This window comes from Phoxinus phoxinus (genome assembly GCF_949152265.1).
Source record: "Phoxinus phoxinus genome assembly, chromosome: 16".
Taxonomy (NCBI): Eukaryota; Metazoa; Chordata; class Actinopteri; order Cypriniformes; family Leuciscidae; genus Phoxinus; species Phoxinus phoxinus.
This window is the reverse complement of record NC_136891.1, coordinates 2,756,189-2,774,741: the sequence shown is the minus strand read 5'-3', so window position 1 is coordinate 2,774,741 and position 18,553 is coordinate 2,756,189. Positions and strand designations below refer to the sequence as shown.

Here is an 18,553-nt window from a genome sequence, read left to right as displayed (position 1 = left end):
AAACACTTCAGAAGGCCTTTATTAACCCCCTGGAGTCGTATGGATCACTTTTATGATGCATGGATGAACTTTTTTGGGCTTCAAAAACTCAATGCCATTACAAAGCTGGGAAGAGCCAGGATATTTTTTAATATAACTCTTGATTGTGCTGAAAGAAGAAAGACATACACACCATGGGTGAGTAAATCGTGTAATAATTTAGATATTTGGGTGAACTATCCCTTTAAACATCAGCCAAACTACTTCTCACATTGCATTTGAAGTCAACATGAAATGGCATTCATCCATTTTACTTCCATAATAGAACATCATTTTAAGTACAACAAAATATTTAAAGAGAAAAAAAAAGAAAGAGAAATAAAAAAAAATGTAAAATGTAAAAACTTGATCAGACCATGAAATGGATGTTAAGGGTTGAAAAATAAGAATAAGAAAAAGAAAAAATGCATTGAAAAATCGTTGACAAAAAAAAAACACATTAAGAAAGTTAATGAAAATTAAAAATATTGAAAAAAAATCAGCTCCCCATACTTTGGTCATTCAATCCGAATGCAACAATTTTTTTTTACATTTTTGCAATGTATATATATAGATCAACAGCTTTGAAATTAAGTGTTTCTAAAAAAAAAAATCATTATGAACATAAAATCACTTTTATTCAAATTAAAAAGGATGAAACAGAACAGATGATTCAGTAAAACATTCTTACAAAGTATTCATAAACCTGTTTCTTTTCTGATCTATTTATGGCCACAGTGTCGGTGCTTTGAATAATTGAACATGCAGCCTGAAGGACATGAGAACCTCAAACTAAATACACAATCTTTCAAATGTCCTGCTAGATAATTAATAAACATTATCTTAGACATGTAAGATAATATTTAATATATGAGGTATAGGATCAACTAAAGCATTATTTATTTTTGTCACATTTTCTGCAACTACCTCTCTTTATATGGAATGTAAGTGCCTCAGACTGTATTATTTTAGTGTTTATGTTTAATTATTTAAAAGCTTATCGCTGTTGACATTGCATTTATATAAATTTCCCAAGTTACTGTGAAAAGAAAATATGTCGTAATCATTTTGAGCAGTAAGATCGGTCCCTCAGAATAGCACATCTAAAAATAAGCCCCACACAATTAATCTTAAAATTAGAAATATAAATATAGATGTTCATGTTCTGTCAAATCTTGAAACCACCACTAAAAACTGAAAAGTCGAGGGCAAATATTTGCTGCAGAATATAGATATGTCTTTGCTGGAAAACTTTTTTCACTTACTGTACATCAACAGCACTAAAAATTACCCTTTGTTTTCAGAGAATCAGAACTCATCTGTATAAAGCATTGGCAAAATAATCTATAAAAGCCCAACCTAACTGCATAATATATGACAGTATAGAGTTAACCGCTGCATGACCCCTGACCTTCGACCTCTGAACCTCCTGTAAATATCAGAGTGGACAGATAGTGAAGCACAACAGGCTGAAGCTCACAATCTTTCTGTTTCTGGTTTGGGAAACGCAGCCCCGTTTATTCTGAGAGTTCAGTTTTGACGTCTGTCGCTTTAAATGCTCGAACTCTTTAAAGCAGGATGGATTCTGATTGGCTGTCAGTGTTTTTATCGTTCATCAGCTGGGAAAAAATCCCTCTGAATGTGATTTCGTTCCTCTGTGCGTTACAGTTGTGGTGTTTTTATTGTTTTATTTGGATCCCCATTAGCTCCCACTATGGTGGTCGCTAGTCTTCCTGGGGTCCACTGAAATCACAATACAAAAATACAAAATGTGAACTCTGCTATTCTTTTACATTTTAGAACTATATCTTTATCATTATCGTTATAGCTAACATCCTTGTTCTTGTTTGTGTATTTCCATTTAAATGTAAAATGTAAATACAGTCAAACAAAAATGATTCAGACACCTGATATTTTTACTAGTGTGTGCGACACTAGTTCATTTATTTATGTAAGTGAGGAGGATAGCAACATAAAGTAAACTGTGACATATACCCAAAAATTATTCATACAGTGACTAACAGTAAACATTTATACAAAATTTGGGACCGGAAATGATTCAGACACTTTGACCTGATCATGTTTTTCTTTAATCACTAATGAGATCTTTTTACACCACAGACTGAACACAATGAAGCATTGCTTGGTGACTGGTTGAGCTAAACTGGTATGATCTAATTGTGTAGTTAAATTTACCAGCTGACAGATATAGTAATTCATGTGTGAGAGTCTAACAGAAGGATGGACAAACCTGTCAAATATCTGTCATATTTTATTACCATTTTCTAAACTATAGCGAATAAACTGTGATAATGTGAGACATGTTGAAGGTGTCTGAATACATTTTAATTTCATTGTTTAAGAATAATAGATCTAGTAAGAGTAATTTTGGTCATTTTTTAATTAGTTTTCTATGTCTGTCAGTGGCCAGTAATGATACCCTGCCAGGCTCAGCATGTATGGCTCAGACTTTGGCATTGAGATCATAGTTGTGATTGGTTTTTGCGAGCAGCCTGGAGCTGATTGGCCCGTAGAGCCTGAGCGATGCAGTACTCACTGTCCTGACCCACATCGGTCAGCCGAATGTCACACTCCAACACACTGCTGTTGTGGGACATCCCTTCCTCCAGAAGCTTCCCGCCGTCCTGTAGGAGACACACACACACACACACACATGTTGGTGCAACTACATAATGAGGACTCTTCATAGGCGTAATGGTTTTTATACTGTACAAAGTCAAACTGTATATTCTCCCTCCTCTTACCCTGCCCATCACAGGAAACATTCTGCATTTTTACATTTTTAATAAAACATTGTTTTTTATGTTTTTTAAGCTATTTGAATTACGAGTACTCATGAAATGTCCTCATAAACCACGTGTAAGTTGTAATACCAGTGTAACACACATGTCATTTTACTAATTTGTGTCCACACACACACACACACACACACACACACACACACACACACACACGCACGCACACACACACAACGTTTTATTTGAATTACACACAAATCAGAGACATACAGGTGAAACTCGAAAAATTTTAATATGGTGCAAAAGTGCATTTATTTCAGTAATTCAACTTAAAAGCTGAAACTAATATATTATATAAACTCAATACGTGCAAAGTGAGATATTTCAAGCCTTTATTTGTTGTAATTTTGATGATTATGGCTTACAGCTTATTAAACCCCAAATTCTAAATTAGAATATTGTGAAAAGGTTTTCATAAGCTGTAAGCCATAATCATCAAAATTACAACAAATAAAGGCTTGAAATATCTCACTTTGCCCGTAATGAGTCTATATAATATATTAGTTTCACCTTTTAAGTTGAATCACGATATTCTAATTTTCCGAGTTTCACCTGTAACTGTGTGAGAGAGGATAATTAAATTAGTCCTAGGGTTGATTGATTTCATTCAAGACTTTCTACTTTATACCAAAGTGAACATGAAATGGCATTTGCAGCACAACAAGTAAAACATGTTACATGAGAAAAATAATGTGTGAGACTTGATTTTATCATAAACGAATGCGACGGTAATAAAGAGCTCATTACATGAGTGTACAAGTTAAAAAAGACAACATTTCACCACAACCAATATTAAACCGTGGAGAAATTGAGATTCATTAAGACCTACACCACCGTTCAAACGTTTAAATGCTTTTGAAAGAAGTCTCTTATGCTCACAATTTATTTGAACAAAAATACATGTAAAAACAGTAGTATTGTGAAATATTATTATAATTTAAAATAGCTGTTTTCTATTTTAATATTGACTAAAGTGTAATTTATTCCTGTGATCAAAGCTGTATTTCTAGCATCATTACTCCAGTCTTCAGTGTCTTAATCATTATAAATTATTATTGGTGCTCAATTATTAATTAGTATTTTCTAATATGATAATTTGATGGTCAAGATTTTTTTTTTTTTTTTCAGAATTCTTTGATGAATAGCAACAGCATTGATTTGAACATTTATAAATCTTTTGTAAAATTATAAATGACTTCTGATCAATTTAATGCATCCTTGCTCAATAAAACTATTAATTTATTTTTTTAAAAATCGTACTCACCCCAGACTTTTGAACAGTATTGTATAATTTTCCCCTTGTGGATGTTGAAATGGGCAGAAATAAATCCAATGTACTGACACTGAAGGAAGCATCCAAGCCATAGCAACACATTAATCGTAAATGACTACGTTTTTGGTATTATTGTTAAGCTTTGCTGCATAAAATTATTTAATAAATGAGAAAGGCACCTATACAGGAGCCTAAAATAATGACTACATGCTATATTTTAATATTAACTAACCACTAACCCACATGGCTTTATCGCTAAAGCCACATCAACTGACTGAAAAAGTCATATCAGAAGCATTTTGATAAAAGATTACAAAGAAAATCATGCATAACATGAACTAATGGTAAATTCACATTAAGACCAGAAACATGTATTCAGAAAGCAAATTTTGATTTTATGTTGGCTTAATGCTTTTGATGAATTCATGTCATTTTTTATTTTTTAAATTATCAGACCACCATAATTCAGTGTGACTTTGCATCAGATTTTATGGTTAATGCTAAATATCTCTACTGTAAATCTGAAGGTTGAATGCAATCCGATGACGAAGCATATCACATTTTACAGCAGCTGCAAATTGTACATTTCACATTAAGATCTCTTGACTCTGCGTGTGCAGACTAATGTATCGGCAGAGCTCTTTCCTGAATGAGAGGCGAGTGTTTGAAATATGATTAGCTTTGAAACGGAGATGGGAGGAGCGGATAAATGCAGGAACCATTTGGGCGGCCCGTCCCAGGAGAGAGGTAATCCCCGTCCCACATGTCTGTGTGTTAGCGCACATCTATCCTGCTGCGGCCATGAATAATTGAACGTGAACGACAGGGCTGTATCGTTTCATATTCATCTCTTTAAAGACAATTAAATGCTTTAAAACAGCCTTTGTTTTTCATTGAAAGAAAAAAAAGAGAATATTTGAGAAAGCAAATGTTGTAATATGATGCTGGGGTTTTAGTGGTGGTTTCCAGAATGTTCCTACTTGTTACAGTCATTTGTTTTCCACTTGTCACTATATAAGATTTATTTCCACACATTTTAACATCCAGGAAATGTCTTAATAAACTGCAATAATTGAATGCAAAATTTTATTTTTGTCTTGTTTTCCAGTAAAAATATCTAAACATTCTTAAATCAAGATGCAAAATAACTAAACATTGAGTATTGTTTTCTGAATATTTGATAAAAAATGTGTGAACTTTATGCCAAAAATGTGAGAAAATATCTACGAAAAAAAAAAAAAAAGTTAGGTTAATTTTTTTTGTTTTATAAATGTTTTTCTTGTTTAATTTTGATGCATTTCTCAGAAAACATCTTGTGTTCTTGTACTGAAAAACAAGACAAAATACTGAGTATAAGAAAAAATTAATGTTTTTTATCTTACTTGAAGAATATTTCGATATTTTACTGTAAAACAAAGATAATACAGAATATAAAATATAACAAAAATACAGATGCTAAATAACAAAATATTAAGTATTGTTTTCTGAAGGAATGATCAAATTACTTGGTGCTAAAAATTAGAAAAATATCTGCTAATGTGGTAAGAAAAAATAAACCTTTAATTAATTTTTCTTACCATATTGGCAGGTATTTTTCCTGTTTTAATTTTTGTTTTGTTTTGTTCTTCTTTAATTGAGCGTCTTGTTTTCTTGTACTGGAAAACAAGACAAAATTACTGAGTAAGAAAATCACGTTTTACAGTGAATTTTGACAGTTTATTACAATTTATCTTACTTTAAGTATTTAGATTTTTTCTAGTGGAAAACGAGACAAAAATAGCCTACTTCAGTACGAAAATCACTTTTTGCAGTGCTCTATATTGGTTAAAAAGTCCCTTTTTTAGATGAGAACGTGTTAAAAGGTTTACTCACGACTCCCAGTCTGTTGTTGGACAGGTTTAGGCTCTTGAGGGTCCAGTTCTCCACCAAAGCCTGAGACAGCGCCACGGCCGTGGGCTCTGACATGTTATTTCCCCCCAGGTGAAGGTCCACTAAAGTCTTGTTCTTGATCAGAGCCTGCGCCAGAGCTTGACCCCCTTCATCCCCGATGCGGTTGAGCCTCAGGTTGAGGGATATCAGCGTGGCGTTTCTGGCCAGCGCGTGAGCCAGCGCCTGAGCTCCTGAAGCTCTTATCTGGTTGTTGCAGACGACAAGCCTCTTCAGCCGACTGCGGTTCAGAAGTTTCCCGATGGCTCGGGCTCCGTGGTCACTGATGTGATTATGTGAAAAGTCCAGCTCCTGCAGGGACGGGTGATCCAGCAATTGACTCACAAGCATGCAACACTTCTCATCGTCCACCTTACTGCGATGGATCCTGAAGACCTGGTGAGAAAAGTTGGAATTTAACAACCAATGGGGTTAGTACCCTAATATTAGTCCATATGACGTGTTGTGCATGCTATATATCAAGTCTTCTGGAGTCATATCATAATTTTGTATGAAGACCAGGCATAAATGTAAGATGTATAGACTACTTTTATGATGTTTTCATGTCCCTATTGGGGCTTGACAGTTCTTGATCACTATATGCTTTATTTGTATGAAGAAAACAGTGTGAACATTCTGCTAAACATCTCCTTTTGTTCCACAGAAAAAAAAAAATTAAAGTCCCCCTGTAGTCAATCATTTTATCCCTTAGAACTCATCTTTGATTACCAAAATTACATATTAAAAAAAAAAAAATCTTGAATGTAACTCGACACCCTTGCCTCATTTAGTATCCGCGGTTCTATGAATATGCAAATGAGCCCCGCCTCCACTCACTCAGCTCAGAGATCCACTGGTTGACGATCACACATTGATCTGATCGGTTACAAGCTTTTTGTGAACTAATCCTTTAAAGTCCCCCTGTGGTGAAAATCAAGCTATGAAAATCTGTTCACAATATTCTAATTTTGAATTTGGGGTTTTCATAAGCTGTAAGCCATAATCATCAAAATTATAACAGATAAAGGCTTGAAATATCTCACTTTGCATGTAATGAGTCTATATAATATATCAGTTTCACCTTTTAAGTTGAATTACTGAAATAAATGACATTTTGCACCATATTCTAATTTTTCGAGTTTCGCCTGTAATATTAATTTCCAAAGAGCATTCACTCAACAACGTCTGCGTCATGTCAACATAACACGCTTGCATTGTGGTGCTCTCGTGAATATGCATTGGAGATTAATATTTTGTTAATAAAGTGGTAAATTATGTTTGTTTTTGTGCGCAAACATAGCACTTGCTTCATAAAATTGAGGTTAAACCACTGGAGCCACATGGATTCATTTAATGATGTCTTTACTACCTTTCTGGGGCTTGAAAGTGGTAGTTGCGTAGCTGTCAATGGAGGGACAAAAATCTCTCAGATTTCATCAAAAAAATCTTCATTTGTGTTCCTGAAGATGAACTAAAGTCGTACGGGTTTGGAAAGACATGAGGGCGAGTAATTAATGAGAGAAGTTTTTTAATTTTTGGGTGAACTATCACTTTAATGTGATCCTATATTTTGCATAGCCTATATAATGTTTCTGTCAAGTCAAGTCATCTTCATTTATATAGTGCTTTTAACAATGTAAATTGTTTCAAAGCGGCTTTAAAGTGATAAACTGATAATTTAAGGTAACAGATTGTTTTGGCTTTATAGCGGTTATTAAATAAAGATATTTTCCAGCTAAAGTTATTTTTGATTGATTCACTTCCGTCGCAACGATCATTAGTTATTAAATTAGAGGCCGCTAAGACGACACCGTTCTCTCTACAGACTTTAAACGCGGACCTGTGAGAAACGCTGATGGCGCTTACGTGCACATCAAGAATTACTTCTATAGTTATGCGCATTTGAATATATGTGCGCAGGTTTGTAATTCCCTACAAACCAAGCCTTAACAAACTGCTTGTCTTGCCTTAAATTTTTAGACAGAATTTGATCATTTTGGGGTAGATACGCGAAACCGAAATTATCCCGACAACGCTTTATCTGTAGAGTGGTAAAGAGATCCTCCATTTAAGTTCCTCCCCTTCCGGTGGACCACCATGAGACCTTATTTCGAAAAAATATTGTATTGTAGTCAATGGCGAGAGACAACAAATATTTTGATCTCGTTTGAATTGTGCCCTGAATTACACATATGATGTTTGTCAATTTAAAAGATACATTTTAAAGTCAAGAAAGTCGCAGTTTGATGTAAAACTGTTGAGGTATAAGACTGTGAAAATACGTAATTACAAAGACTACAAACCCAAAAGGTGCACATGTGACGTCATACCTTTTCTCTCAATGAATGAAGCTAACTTTACTGAAGCTAACTTTACTGAAGCTAACGTCTGTCATGTTTTCTATAGTCTTACGTTATAATCGTAACGTTACGCCGTGATGCCGGAGTGTGTTGTACCAGACTGCACACACACACACACGAGCAACGGTGACGTATAGTGCGAGACGAGAGATGTAGTTCATTGAGCAATTTTCACATTAAACTAAATGTTAATCTTCTGTTTTATGACAAACTGCGACTTTCTTGACTTTCATAATTATCTTTTAAATTGACAAACATCATATGTGTAATTCAGGGCACAATTCGGACGGAATAAAAAGATAAGTAATCTCTCGCCATTGACTCCCATACATATTTTTTTCGAAATAAGGTCCCATGAGCCGGAAGCGGAGGGGCGGGACTTCGGCTCTCTATAGGGAGAGGCTAGTTGTCACTTCTGAAAACTGAAAAAAAAAAAAAAAAAACACAAATGATAACAATAACTGAACCTGTAAAGTCTTGCAGGAATTGAGGGCTTTTGCCAGGGATTCACAATCTCTGAAGGTGAACTCAAACAAATTCCACTCAAAGTTCATGCCGCATCCTTTCACTCCGTACGCCACGTTGAGCTCTTCCAGGTTCGGCAGTTTGTCGAGCAGAATGCGGAAATCAAAGTGATCAATGGAGGGTCCTTCACTGCCCATATCACTGGCACAATCCGAACGATCGTCCTCGTCAAAACTGGGCGGCTCTTTGATGGGTGGTAGCAGCTGAGAGACATTAAGGCGCTTTATGTAGTTTCGACACAGTGGCACCAGATCCAGGACTGTCTTGGTGTCGGTCGCATCTGGGATGAAGAGTTCAATGATGTTCTCTAGGTGACGCTCGAAGAACATGCGTTTCCAGCTGTTGCCGTATGTGGAGACGTCACAGAGACGCCAGCGAGCCTCACAGCAGCGCTTCCAGTAGCTCTCGTCACTGATGAGGTTTGCGCTGACGGTCAAGGGAAGAGACGCTGGCAGTCGCTGGAGGACATACGCTTTATAGTTGGGCATGAGTTCATCCAGAATGGGGTTCTCTGCAAAATATTAAAGGATTAGTTCACTTTAAAAAAAACTTTTGCTGATCATTTACTCCCCCCGATGTCATCCAAGATGTCCATGTCTTTCTTTCTTCAGTCGAAAAGAAATTAAGGTTTTTGATGAACACATTTCTCCATATAATGGACTTCACTGGCGACCAAACGGGTCAAGGTCCAGATGACAGTGTCAGCGCCGCTTCAACGGGCTTTAAACGACACCAGACGATGAATACGGGTCTTATCTAGCGAAACGCTCGGTCATTTCAAAAATAAATAAAAAAGTTTAAGTTTTATAAGCACAAGCGCTCGCCTTGCTCTGTTCTGTGATGCGCGTTCGTGACGTCACGTAATACGCAGTTATGTTGAAAAGGTCACGCTTGACGAGTCAGTGTTTACAAATGTGCAGAAGGAGGACCATACACACATATTCAAATGTCTTTGTGTTAGTTTATCGTTTAAATGCCCATGTCGTGTGCGTATCCTGGGTGTTGTAATATTAAAAAGCCTAAAAGAAAATTTTCGTCAGGACAGAAATGTTTTGCTTTTCACAGAAGCGTGACCTTTTCAACGTAACTGCGTATTACGTGACGTCACGAACGCGCATCACAGAACAGAGCAAGGCGAGCATTTGTGCTTATAAAACTTAAACTTTTTTATTTCTTTTTTAAATGACCGAGCGTTTCGCTAGATAAGAGCCGTATTCATCGTCTGGTGTCGTTTAAAGCCCGTTGAAGCGGCGCTGACTGTCATCTGGACCTTGAACCGTTTGGTCACCAGTGAAGTACATTATATGGAGAAATGTTTTCATCAAAAACCTTAATTTCTTTTCGACTGAAGAAAGAAAGACATGGACATCTTGGATGACATCGGGGTGAGTAAATTATCAGCAAAAGTTTTTTTTAAAGTGAACTAATCCTTTAATGCACAGTACAGATTGAGAACATCCTTTCATTAATAACATCTGCAAACAATTACAATACACTCTCAAAAAATGTCATTGGGGCAGTACCATTTCAAAAGATACACCTAGTAATTTATTCAGACACCTTCAACATTTCTCACATTATCACTTAGTTTAGAAAATGGTAATAAAATATGACAAGAACTCGTTGATATTTGACAGGTTTTGTCCATCCTTCTGTTAGACTGTCTCACAATGAATTACGGTATGTTGAATATCTGTCAGCTGTTAAATTTAACTACACAATTAGATAATACATATTTAGCTCAACCAATAACCAAGCAATGCTTAATTTTGTTCAATTTTTATTGTTTACCTTCAAAGTGTTTTATAATATGCTGTAGGCTGAGTGTTGTTAGTGAAGGAACCAGAGCCAGCGACCAGTCAGGATCCTCCGCGATGACGCTGCGCATCTTCCGCCCGTCAGCGACTGCGTTCACCGGCCTCGTTCCCCTGGGTCTCCGTGAAGGCTGACTCTGAGACATACCGCTAAAACTGACAGAAAACAACTCCTTTTACAACCAGAGACATTAAATACAACTCATAAAATAAATATAATATTGCTGGAGAAGTCAACAACTTTTCTTGATGGACGCAATTCAATTGTGTATTTACTAAGCGAGTTTTCCCCGTTAAAGTAGTCGATAATAACGAATAAAATAACAAATTTGAATAGAATATACGTTAAATTAATTCATTAATTAAATAGTTAAGCACTTCAAAATGTTGACGACTTACTTTCAGTTCCTGTGTAACGTTTGATGTTACCATGGTAGCAGAGACGTGCTCGCGCCCTAGCTGGCCTTCAGTGCGTCACTTGCCGCTGATCACGCGCCTGTATGATGTGTGAAACAAACAGCCTCACACACATGATTAAAATAAACCATTATCCACACCATCATTACACTATAAGCCAGAAGAGGACAGAAGAAAAGTTAAAGAATGAATAACGAGGGCTGTCAGTCTAAACGTTGAAACGCATGTAGAAGATATAAAGGCATAACAAGTTCAATGTCTGGGAAATGTAGCCTACGGCTATTTATACTTAGCTTGTTATCTAAAATATAAAAAAGTAAAGTTTCATATTTTGACATAAAACACAAAAACAAATAAATGTTTTGTTTAATAATATAAATAAATAAAAAATGTCATGCACGTGACAGATATTACACTGCGCAGATTGTAATAATGAATCACAGAAATTAATGTATTTCTGCATCACACAATAAATAACATTTCAAATGTGTTTTGCAGTTCACACAAGCCCATGAATTCACTTCAAAGACATGCAAATCCCTGTGAATTAGGGCATCACCTCCTGCATGATGCAAATCATAATCATAATAATAATAGCAATTTTATTTATAAAGCTCCTTTCATGCTCAAGGGAGATAATGAGTAAACATTGCATCTACAAGATATTTACATGCATATATACACACAGCCTATATACAAATCATAAAATCACCAAATAATATGACTGTAAACAATTATATTATCAAAGAAAGAAAACTGCCTTTATAACAATACATGCATTATGAATTAATGATCATTTAATTGAAAATGTGTATGGAAACCTCACATTTGAAAGATGATTGACACATCTGAAAATGAGGTTGCAACACAGTATCCTGAATCTGACCTAGCACCTGCACAACTGGGGAAAAGATCATCTCAGGATTATGGATTATGTCATGAATAATTTATGATTAAAACAATTTCATTTCGTAACACACTTTGCATAACAAATCTGCCTAATGTAGTAAATATAATGAATCAAAATGTAGCGAACCATTAAATATGTATAATTCATATGAACCGTTATACATTACAGAAGTAGTTGAGCTGAATAATGACACTAATGTTTTCTTTAGAGCTGATTTATAGTTGAAAATAATTGGGGTAAGTTTACACGATAACAATGTACTAAAAATGGAAACGTTTTATATTAGCATTTTTCGTGTACAGACGACAATATTGTCAAAACAAAACGCTGTATTATACATGCTACCTGGCCGGTATAGCGATGTCATGTGACTTCACCCTGTAAACCCGAATAAGTTGGCAGAACTCAAAACATTTAAGACAATCAATTATCTCAAATTTTTTAAGTTATAAAATTCTAAGTTTACGTAAGCAGAACTAGCAGATTTTTATTACTTATACAGTTCAATTGTTCTTAACTTGAAATGTTTGAGTACACTAATTCATACAATTAACTTAAAACTTTTATGTAATATCAATGTAAACACTTTAATAGTATTAACTTAGTTAGCTTTAACAAGCTAATCTGCTAACATAGTAATTTGCTAATTTATTAGCAATATGTTATACAGAAGCACTTGCTGTATGAGCGCAACAAAATAAAGGTAATATTTGCTCTCAGATAAAGCGCATGCTCCACTCGTCACTATGATGGTAACTATCCTAAAACCAACATTAGCAGAAATTCTTCTTAATTAACAAAACAGAACATTAATCACTTCTAAATCTCCCACTTAACAATAATTTTGCACAAAAAAAAAACATTATATTACACTTAATTTTAGCATTTACTCTCTCTTTTCGAGTGCCATCGGCAAAGCATGCTGGGAAATAGACATCCCAGCCGTTTCAGTGAAACTTAAGTTAGTCTAAATGAAAATAAATAATTTCATAAAACTCGAAACAATGAAACAGTTCAGCTTACTTAAAATATATCAGTTCTGTGAACTTGAAAGAAAAAGAAAGTGCGAAATACTCATAAAAGTTAATTTGACTGAACTAATTAGTTTAATTTAAGTTTGTCCTACTCAAACCAATTAATTATTTTGAGCGTTAGGAGACAATAGCGGTGTCGTTTTCAAAAACTTGCACTTTAAAGTCCCCCTGTGGTGAAAAATCAAGTTTTTAATGTTGTTTATATGTCTATGTGGTGTTTTTAATCTGCTTTAACACACATCATGTGTAAATTCATAAGTCGACAGCATTGCTGAGTATTTTCTGCTTAAAACTGCAGTGAACCAAAGACAGTCTCAAAAACACGGTTTGAAATCGCTGGTGTTTCTGACGTCACACACTACCTTGTAACCAATCAGATCAACGTGTGATCGTCAACCAGTGGATCTCTGAGCTGAGCGAGTGAGTGGAGGCGGGGCTCATTTGCATATTCATAGAACCGCGTATACTAAGGGTGGGTGGCAAAGGCAAGGGTGTCGAGTTACATTCACGATATTTCAAGGCATGAAACATTTGTTTTCAAGGGGGGAAAAAAAAGTTTTAATATGTAATTTTGGTGATCAAAGATGAGTTTTAAGTGATAAAATTATTGACTAAAGGGGGACTTTAAAACCCACGTCCTGAGGGGCCATTTACACGACACACTGTTTGCAACTAAAAAGGGAAACTTTTTATGCGTTGTGGCTGTTCATTCACACGACAGCGGAGTTTTGGAAACGCAAACTTTTGAAAGTGGGATTCAAAGTGCAAGTTTTTGAAAAAGACACTGTTAATTTTCTTTTTGTAGTTTACACGATAACGGGTAACATACACGGTAACACTTTAGGGTAACACTTTATTTTACAATGTCATTGTTACACATGTTACATGTAGTAATAACTATAAATGAAGCATAATAACCCCTAATCAGAACCCTAAGGAAGTACATTAATATTACTCAGTACTTATAATTACAGTGTAGCAAAGACACCTTCAAATAAAGTGTAACCAAAACTTGCACTTTGAAACCTCCCTTTTTTTGTAATTAAAGTTTGCATTTTCAGGCTGCCAAAAAAGTGTCTTGTAAATGCACGGCCAAATGCATAAAAAGTTTTCAGTTTTTAGTTGAAAATGGTGTCGTGTAGAGAAGAAAAGTGCTTGACTGTCATACAAAAATGTCAAAATGCAAAACTATGCATGGCCCTAAAAACTGGCTTTAGTTCCTGTATCCAAAATGCAATATTTTTTCCTTTTGATTTTGGGATGAAATATGATCAACGCATTTTCGAAAACTCATCCAGGTACAGGAGACGTCACATGGCTCACATGGTTTTGAGACAGAGACAGAATATCAGAGCAATGCACTATATGCATCAGATCACACTGTGCATCTTGTTTTAAAGAAGAGCGTCTAGACAAACAACTGCATAATCAGCATTAACCTCCAAACCCTCATTACGCTTCCGGCAACCTCAGCACGAACAACTCCAGAGAAACTCGGCAGCAGATTTGAGATGTGACGCTCGACTGACACCCTGAAACTGCTGAGCCCTCACAAATACTCGTCCATACTGCCCTAAAAGCTTGTCACGCTTCATCAGGATCCTTGTTTTCACAGCAGCACCAGCCCTAAAAACACATCAGCCTTTTTATACCAGACAAACAAAGCCAAAGAAGGTCCATACTTAAGAGATTTGACCAAACTCATAACTTTTAGTGTAAACTATATGAAGCAGTTATGGTGAACTAAAACCATAACATGAGGGAAGATGCCCTGCTTAAGAATGCATTTACCAAAACATTTTGCCAATTTAGTTGTTATAGAACAAAATTTCTAATTATTCAAAGAGACCATCCCAATACTGGTGTAAACCTTTACAGAATGCATAAACGACTTTTAATATAATTCTTATTTATATATATATATATATATTTAAAATGTTAATGTAAAATACTAAATCAACTATTTTTAAAATAGAATTTTGACAATTTAGTCGAATTGAATAACCGATGCGAGACAAAACGGAGATTAATCTGAAAGGTAAAATTATCCTGTGACTTCAGGCATATGAATATTTACATATTTAACTGCGCATATTTTAATTGAAGATGTGTCATAGCAACGCTATGAATGCAAATTGAACGATTTCACTCACGAAAGCGAAGATGTCTGAAATGTACATCTAGTTCATGTAAAACTGAATAACTCCATTAATAATTATTACATTTTAACAAGCAACAACATGCCATTCGGGGCATTCTGCCAGTTCTGGGTGGCACATCTTACCCCACAGGTCTGATTTTATCATTTTACTTCAAACTATAACTTTTACTCCACAAATCTAACAACACCTGATGTGTCTACAAATTCATCATTGACAAATAGACACAACATACTTTAATATTAAACATAATACAATGTCATAGATCACTATTTTACAGACACACAAAATTAGACAAATTACCCTCACCTGTTTCGGCTGACTGAAATCTGAAACAAATGTTGATATTCAGATGAAATGACAAAATTTGAAATAGCGTAGCCATTCTTTAAAAGTGCTGGGATGAGTTTGTGTGTCATCTATGGTCTAGAGAAAAAAGAAAGGTGAGTATCTTCCCCCGACTTACATATTTACAGGTGAAACTCGAAAACTTTGAATATGGTGCAAAAGTTCATTTATTTCAGTAATTCAACTTAAAAGGTGAAACTAGTATTAGTAGTATATATTATATAGACTCATTACATGCAAAGTGAGATATTTCAAGCCTTTATTTGTTATAATTTTGATGATTATGGTTTACAGCTTATTAAACCCCAAATTCAAAATTAGAATATTGTGAAGGTTTTCATAAGCTGTAAGCCATAATCATCAAATGTTTCACCTTTTAAGTTGAATTACTGAATAAATTAATTTGAGTTTCACATATAGCCTACTAAAATAACTGCAAAAAAAAATAAAAAATGCAACAAAATCCAGTTATACACTCTTAAAAAGAAAGGTTATTTTGATGGTTTCATGTAGAACCTTTAACATCCATGGATCGGATGTTAAAAAAGTTATTTATAGTGGCAAAGTGTTCTTTTGATTATTAAAATGTGCTTTTACTAAGATGAAGAAAATATAATTTTTAAGAATCGTGCACTGAAAGGTTCTTTGAGGAACCAGAAATGTTCCTTCCCTGGAATCGCTGTGAAAGAGAGAACTGATGCAGAAAATGCAAATGAAAAACGTGTTCTGCACAGATAAACACATTGCAGATATCAAGGCCTGAACATTACAACCTCAAACCACAGTCACGCGCTTCTCACGGTGTGATCATTTCCTTGGAATCTTCCTAGAAAGAGATCGAGTCACTCATATTGCGCGCTCCTGCGTGAACTACCAATGCAACATGACAAGCAAGAGCGAGAGAGAGAGAAGTGAGTGCGAGAGCGTCGCTGGCACGCTTCTCTTTACGACACATCAATGACACGAACGCAAGAGCCCAGGCCCGCAGCGGCCCGTCACCGTCGTCCCAGTGTAATCCCACATGACAACACACACGCTTCCCGAGTACTGAGAACTAATAGACACGACGGAGAGTTCGAGATGTTGGCGGGGAAGCGCGCTCTTGATGCGGCCCAGTTGGTGAATCACAGCGCTGGCGTTCGGCAGATGCTCCGTTTACTCAGATTCTGTTCCTTTAGGAGAAGTAAACAGTGGTTAAGTTAGAAGAACAATACACCATACAAGAAAATAGTTTCATCTTTGTAGATTTTTGGGTGTTTGCACATGGAAAAGTTGCTGACACAATCCCAGATCGGTGTGTGTTCAACGCCCATAAGATAGTTTACCATGATAAACTAGTAGCCTACACTATGGTATACCATAGTACCATAGACTACCATGGTAGGCTACCTTACATATAACATATAGACTACCTCACCTCAGATATAACCATGGTACATTGCTACTGTAGTTACTATGGTAGGCCTACATAGTATGGTACCTCAGATTTACCATGGTAGGCCTACATACATGTGTATAGGTTATGGTACACGTCCCATTGTAGTTAGGCTACTATTAAAAAATACCATGGTACGTTTTTTTTTTTTTTTTGCAGCACCATGGTGCATGTAGCTACCATATGGTGCATATCATACTGTGTACCATATCATGGTACAAATACCATGGTAAAATGTATTATGGGCGCGTACCAGATCTGGGCCGACACTGTTGCTGTCTGGACCAATTCGTACGAATTTGTATACAAGCGAGTAAAATGTGGCTGATTTGAATGAATTCGTACGAATTATACCTACCCCTGACCACGCCCCTAAACCTAACCACTGGGGTTTAGACAAATCGTACGAATTCATACGAATCAGCCACATTTTACTCGCTCGTATACAAATTCCGTATACAAAAACCCCAGTGAATGGTTAGGTTTAGGGGCGGGGTCAGGGGTAGGTAATTCGTACGAATTGGGCAACTCGTAAAATATGTAGTAGGCTACGATTTAGCAATAAATCGTATAAGGTCGTATGAATTTGCACGAATTGGTCGTGAGATCGGGTTGGTGTAGCTCGTAACGAAACACTTTTTCGACAAGATCGCCTACATGATTTGAGGTTCCTTGTTGCAAAAACTGTAGCAAATTTTTAACCAACTAATCGAGATGTAGTAATAGCGATGCTAAGTGTTGGGGGTAACTCATTACAAGTAACACAAGTAATCAGATTACTTTTTCAAAAGCAGTGTTGGGAAGGTTTTCATCTTTGTAGATTTTTGGGTGTTTGCACATGGAAAAGTTGCTGTGATACAATGTCAAGGTTGATAGCTATAATAATACTCCAAGATATATGATTTGAGGAGCCATTTATGCTTGTAGCAAAAACAATGTTGCAATATTCAAACCACTTACATTAAAGGGATAGTTCGGCCAAAAATTATATTAAATCCATGATTTACTCACCCTCAAGCCGTTCGAGATGCATATGTCAATCTTATTTTTTTCAGAAGAACACATTTTCAGTTATTTTAGAAAATGTATTAGATCTTTCAGTGGTTATAATGTCAAGTTATGGGGTCCACCTCCTTCAAGTCCCAAAAATGTGCATGCATCCTTCACAAAAGTAATCCATCCGGCTCCAGGGGGATAACCGAAGGCCTTCTGAGGGGTAATCCGTGCGGTTTTGTCGTAAAAATATACATATTTAAACCTTTGTAAATGAAAATAACTGGCTTCCGGCAACGGTAAAAAGTGTATACTGTTAATAGGGTATACAAAATCCCCTCAGTAAGAACCTTTAATATGTCCACAAAATGAAATAAGATGGCTTTCTGCTCTGGAAATATCTGAAAATTAGTGCATATTTGTTTATATAATGCGTAATTTGCATTATAAAACAAAACAATTGCCATAATATACTGTGATTAATCAACTATGGCGATATCAAATAGTTCAAATTTGAGTCTA

At 35.7% G+C, this 18,553-nt stretch overlaps 1 protein-coding gene across 3 annotated transcripts; it reads right to left on the bottom strand.

The window, feature by feature from the left end:
* Positions 1 to 919: 919 nt before the first annotated feature.
* On the bottom strand, positions 920 to 16,619 carry drc5 (dynein regulatory complex subunit 5). 3 transcript variants are annotated; one of them, XM_079584093.1, is made up of 7 exons: positions 16,377 to 16,619; positions 11,135 to 11,231; positions 10,713 to 10,891; positions 8,864 to 9,432; positions 5,983 to 6,432; positions 2,576 to 2,663; positions 920 to 1,761 (listed from the first exon to the last, which is right to left on the bottom strand). In XM_079584093.1, the coding sequence occupies exons 3-7, from the start codon at positions 10,879 to 10,881 to the stop codon at positions 1,721 to 1,723; spliced, it is 1,317 nt and encodes a 438-aa protein (XP_079440219.1). In that variant the 5' UTR covers positions 10,882 to 10,891; positions 11,135 to 11,231; positions 16,377 to 16,619; the 3' UTR covers positions 920 to 1,720. The 3 variants fall into 3 exon arrangements, with proteins under 3 accessions (XP_079440219.1, XP_079440217.1, XP_079440218.1); XM_079584091.1 differs by having other exon boundaries at positions 920 to 2,663; XM_079584092.1 differs by lacking the exon at positions 16,377 to 16,619 and having other exon boundaries at positions 920 to 2,663; positions 11,135 to 11,250.
* Between the last annotated feature and the right edge of the window lie 1,934 nt (positions 16,620 to 18,553).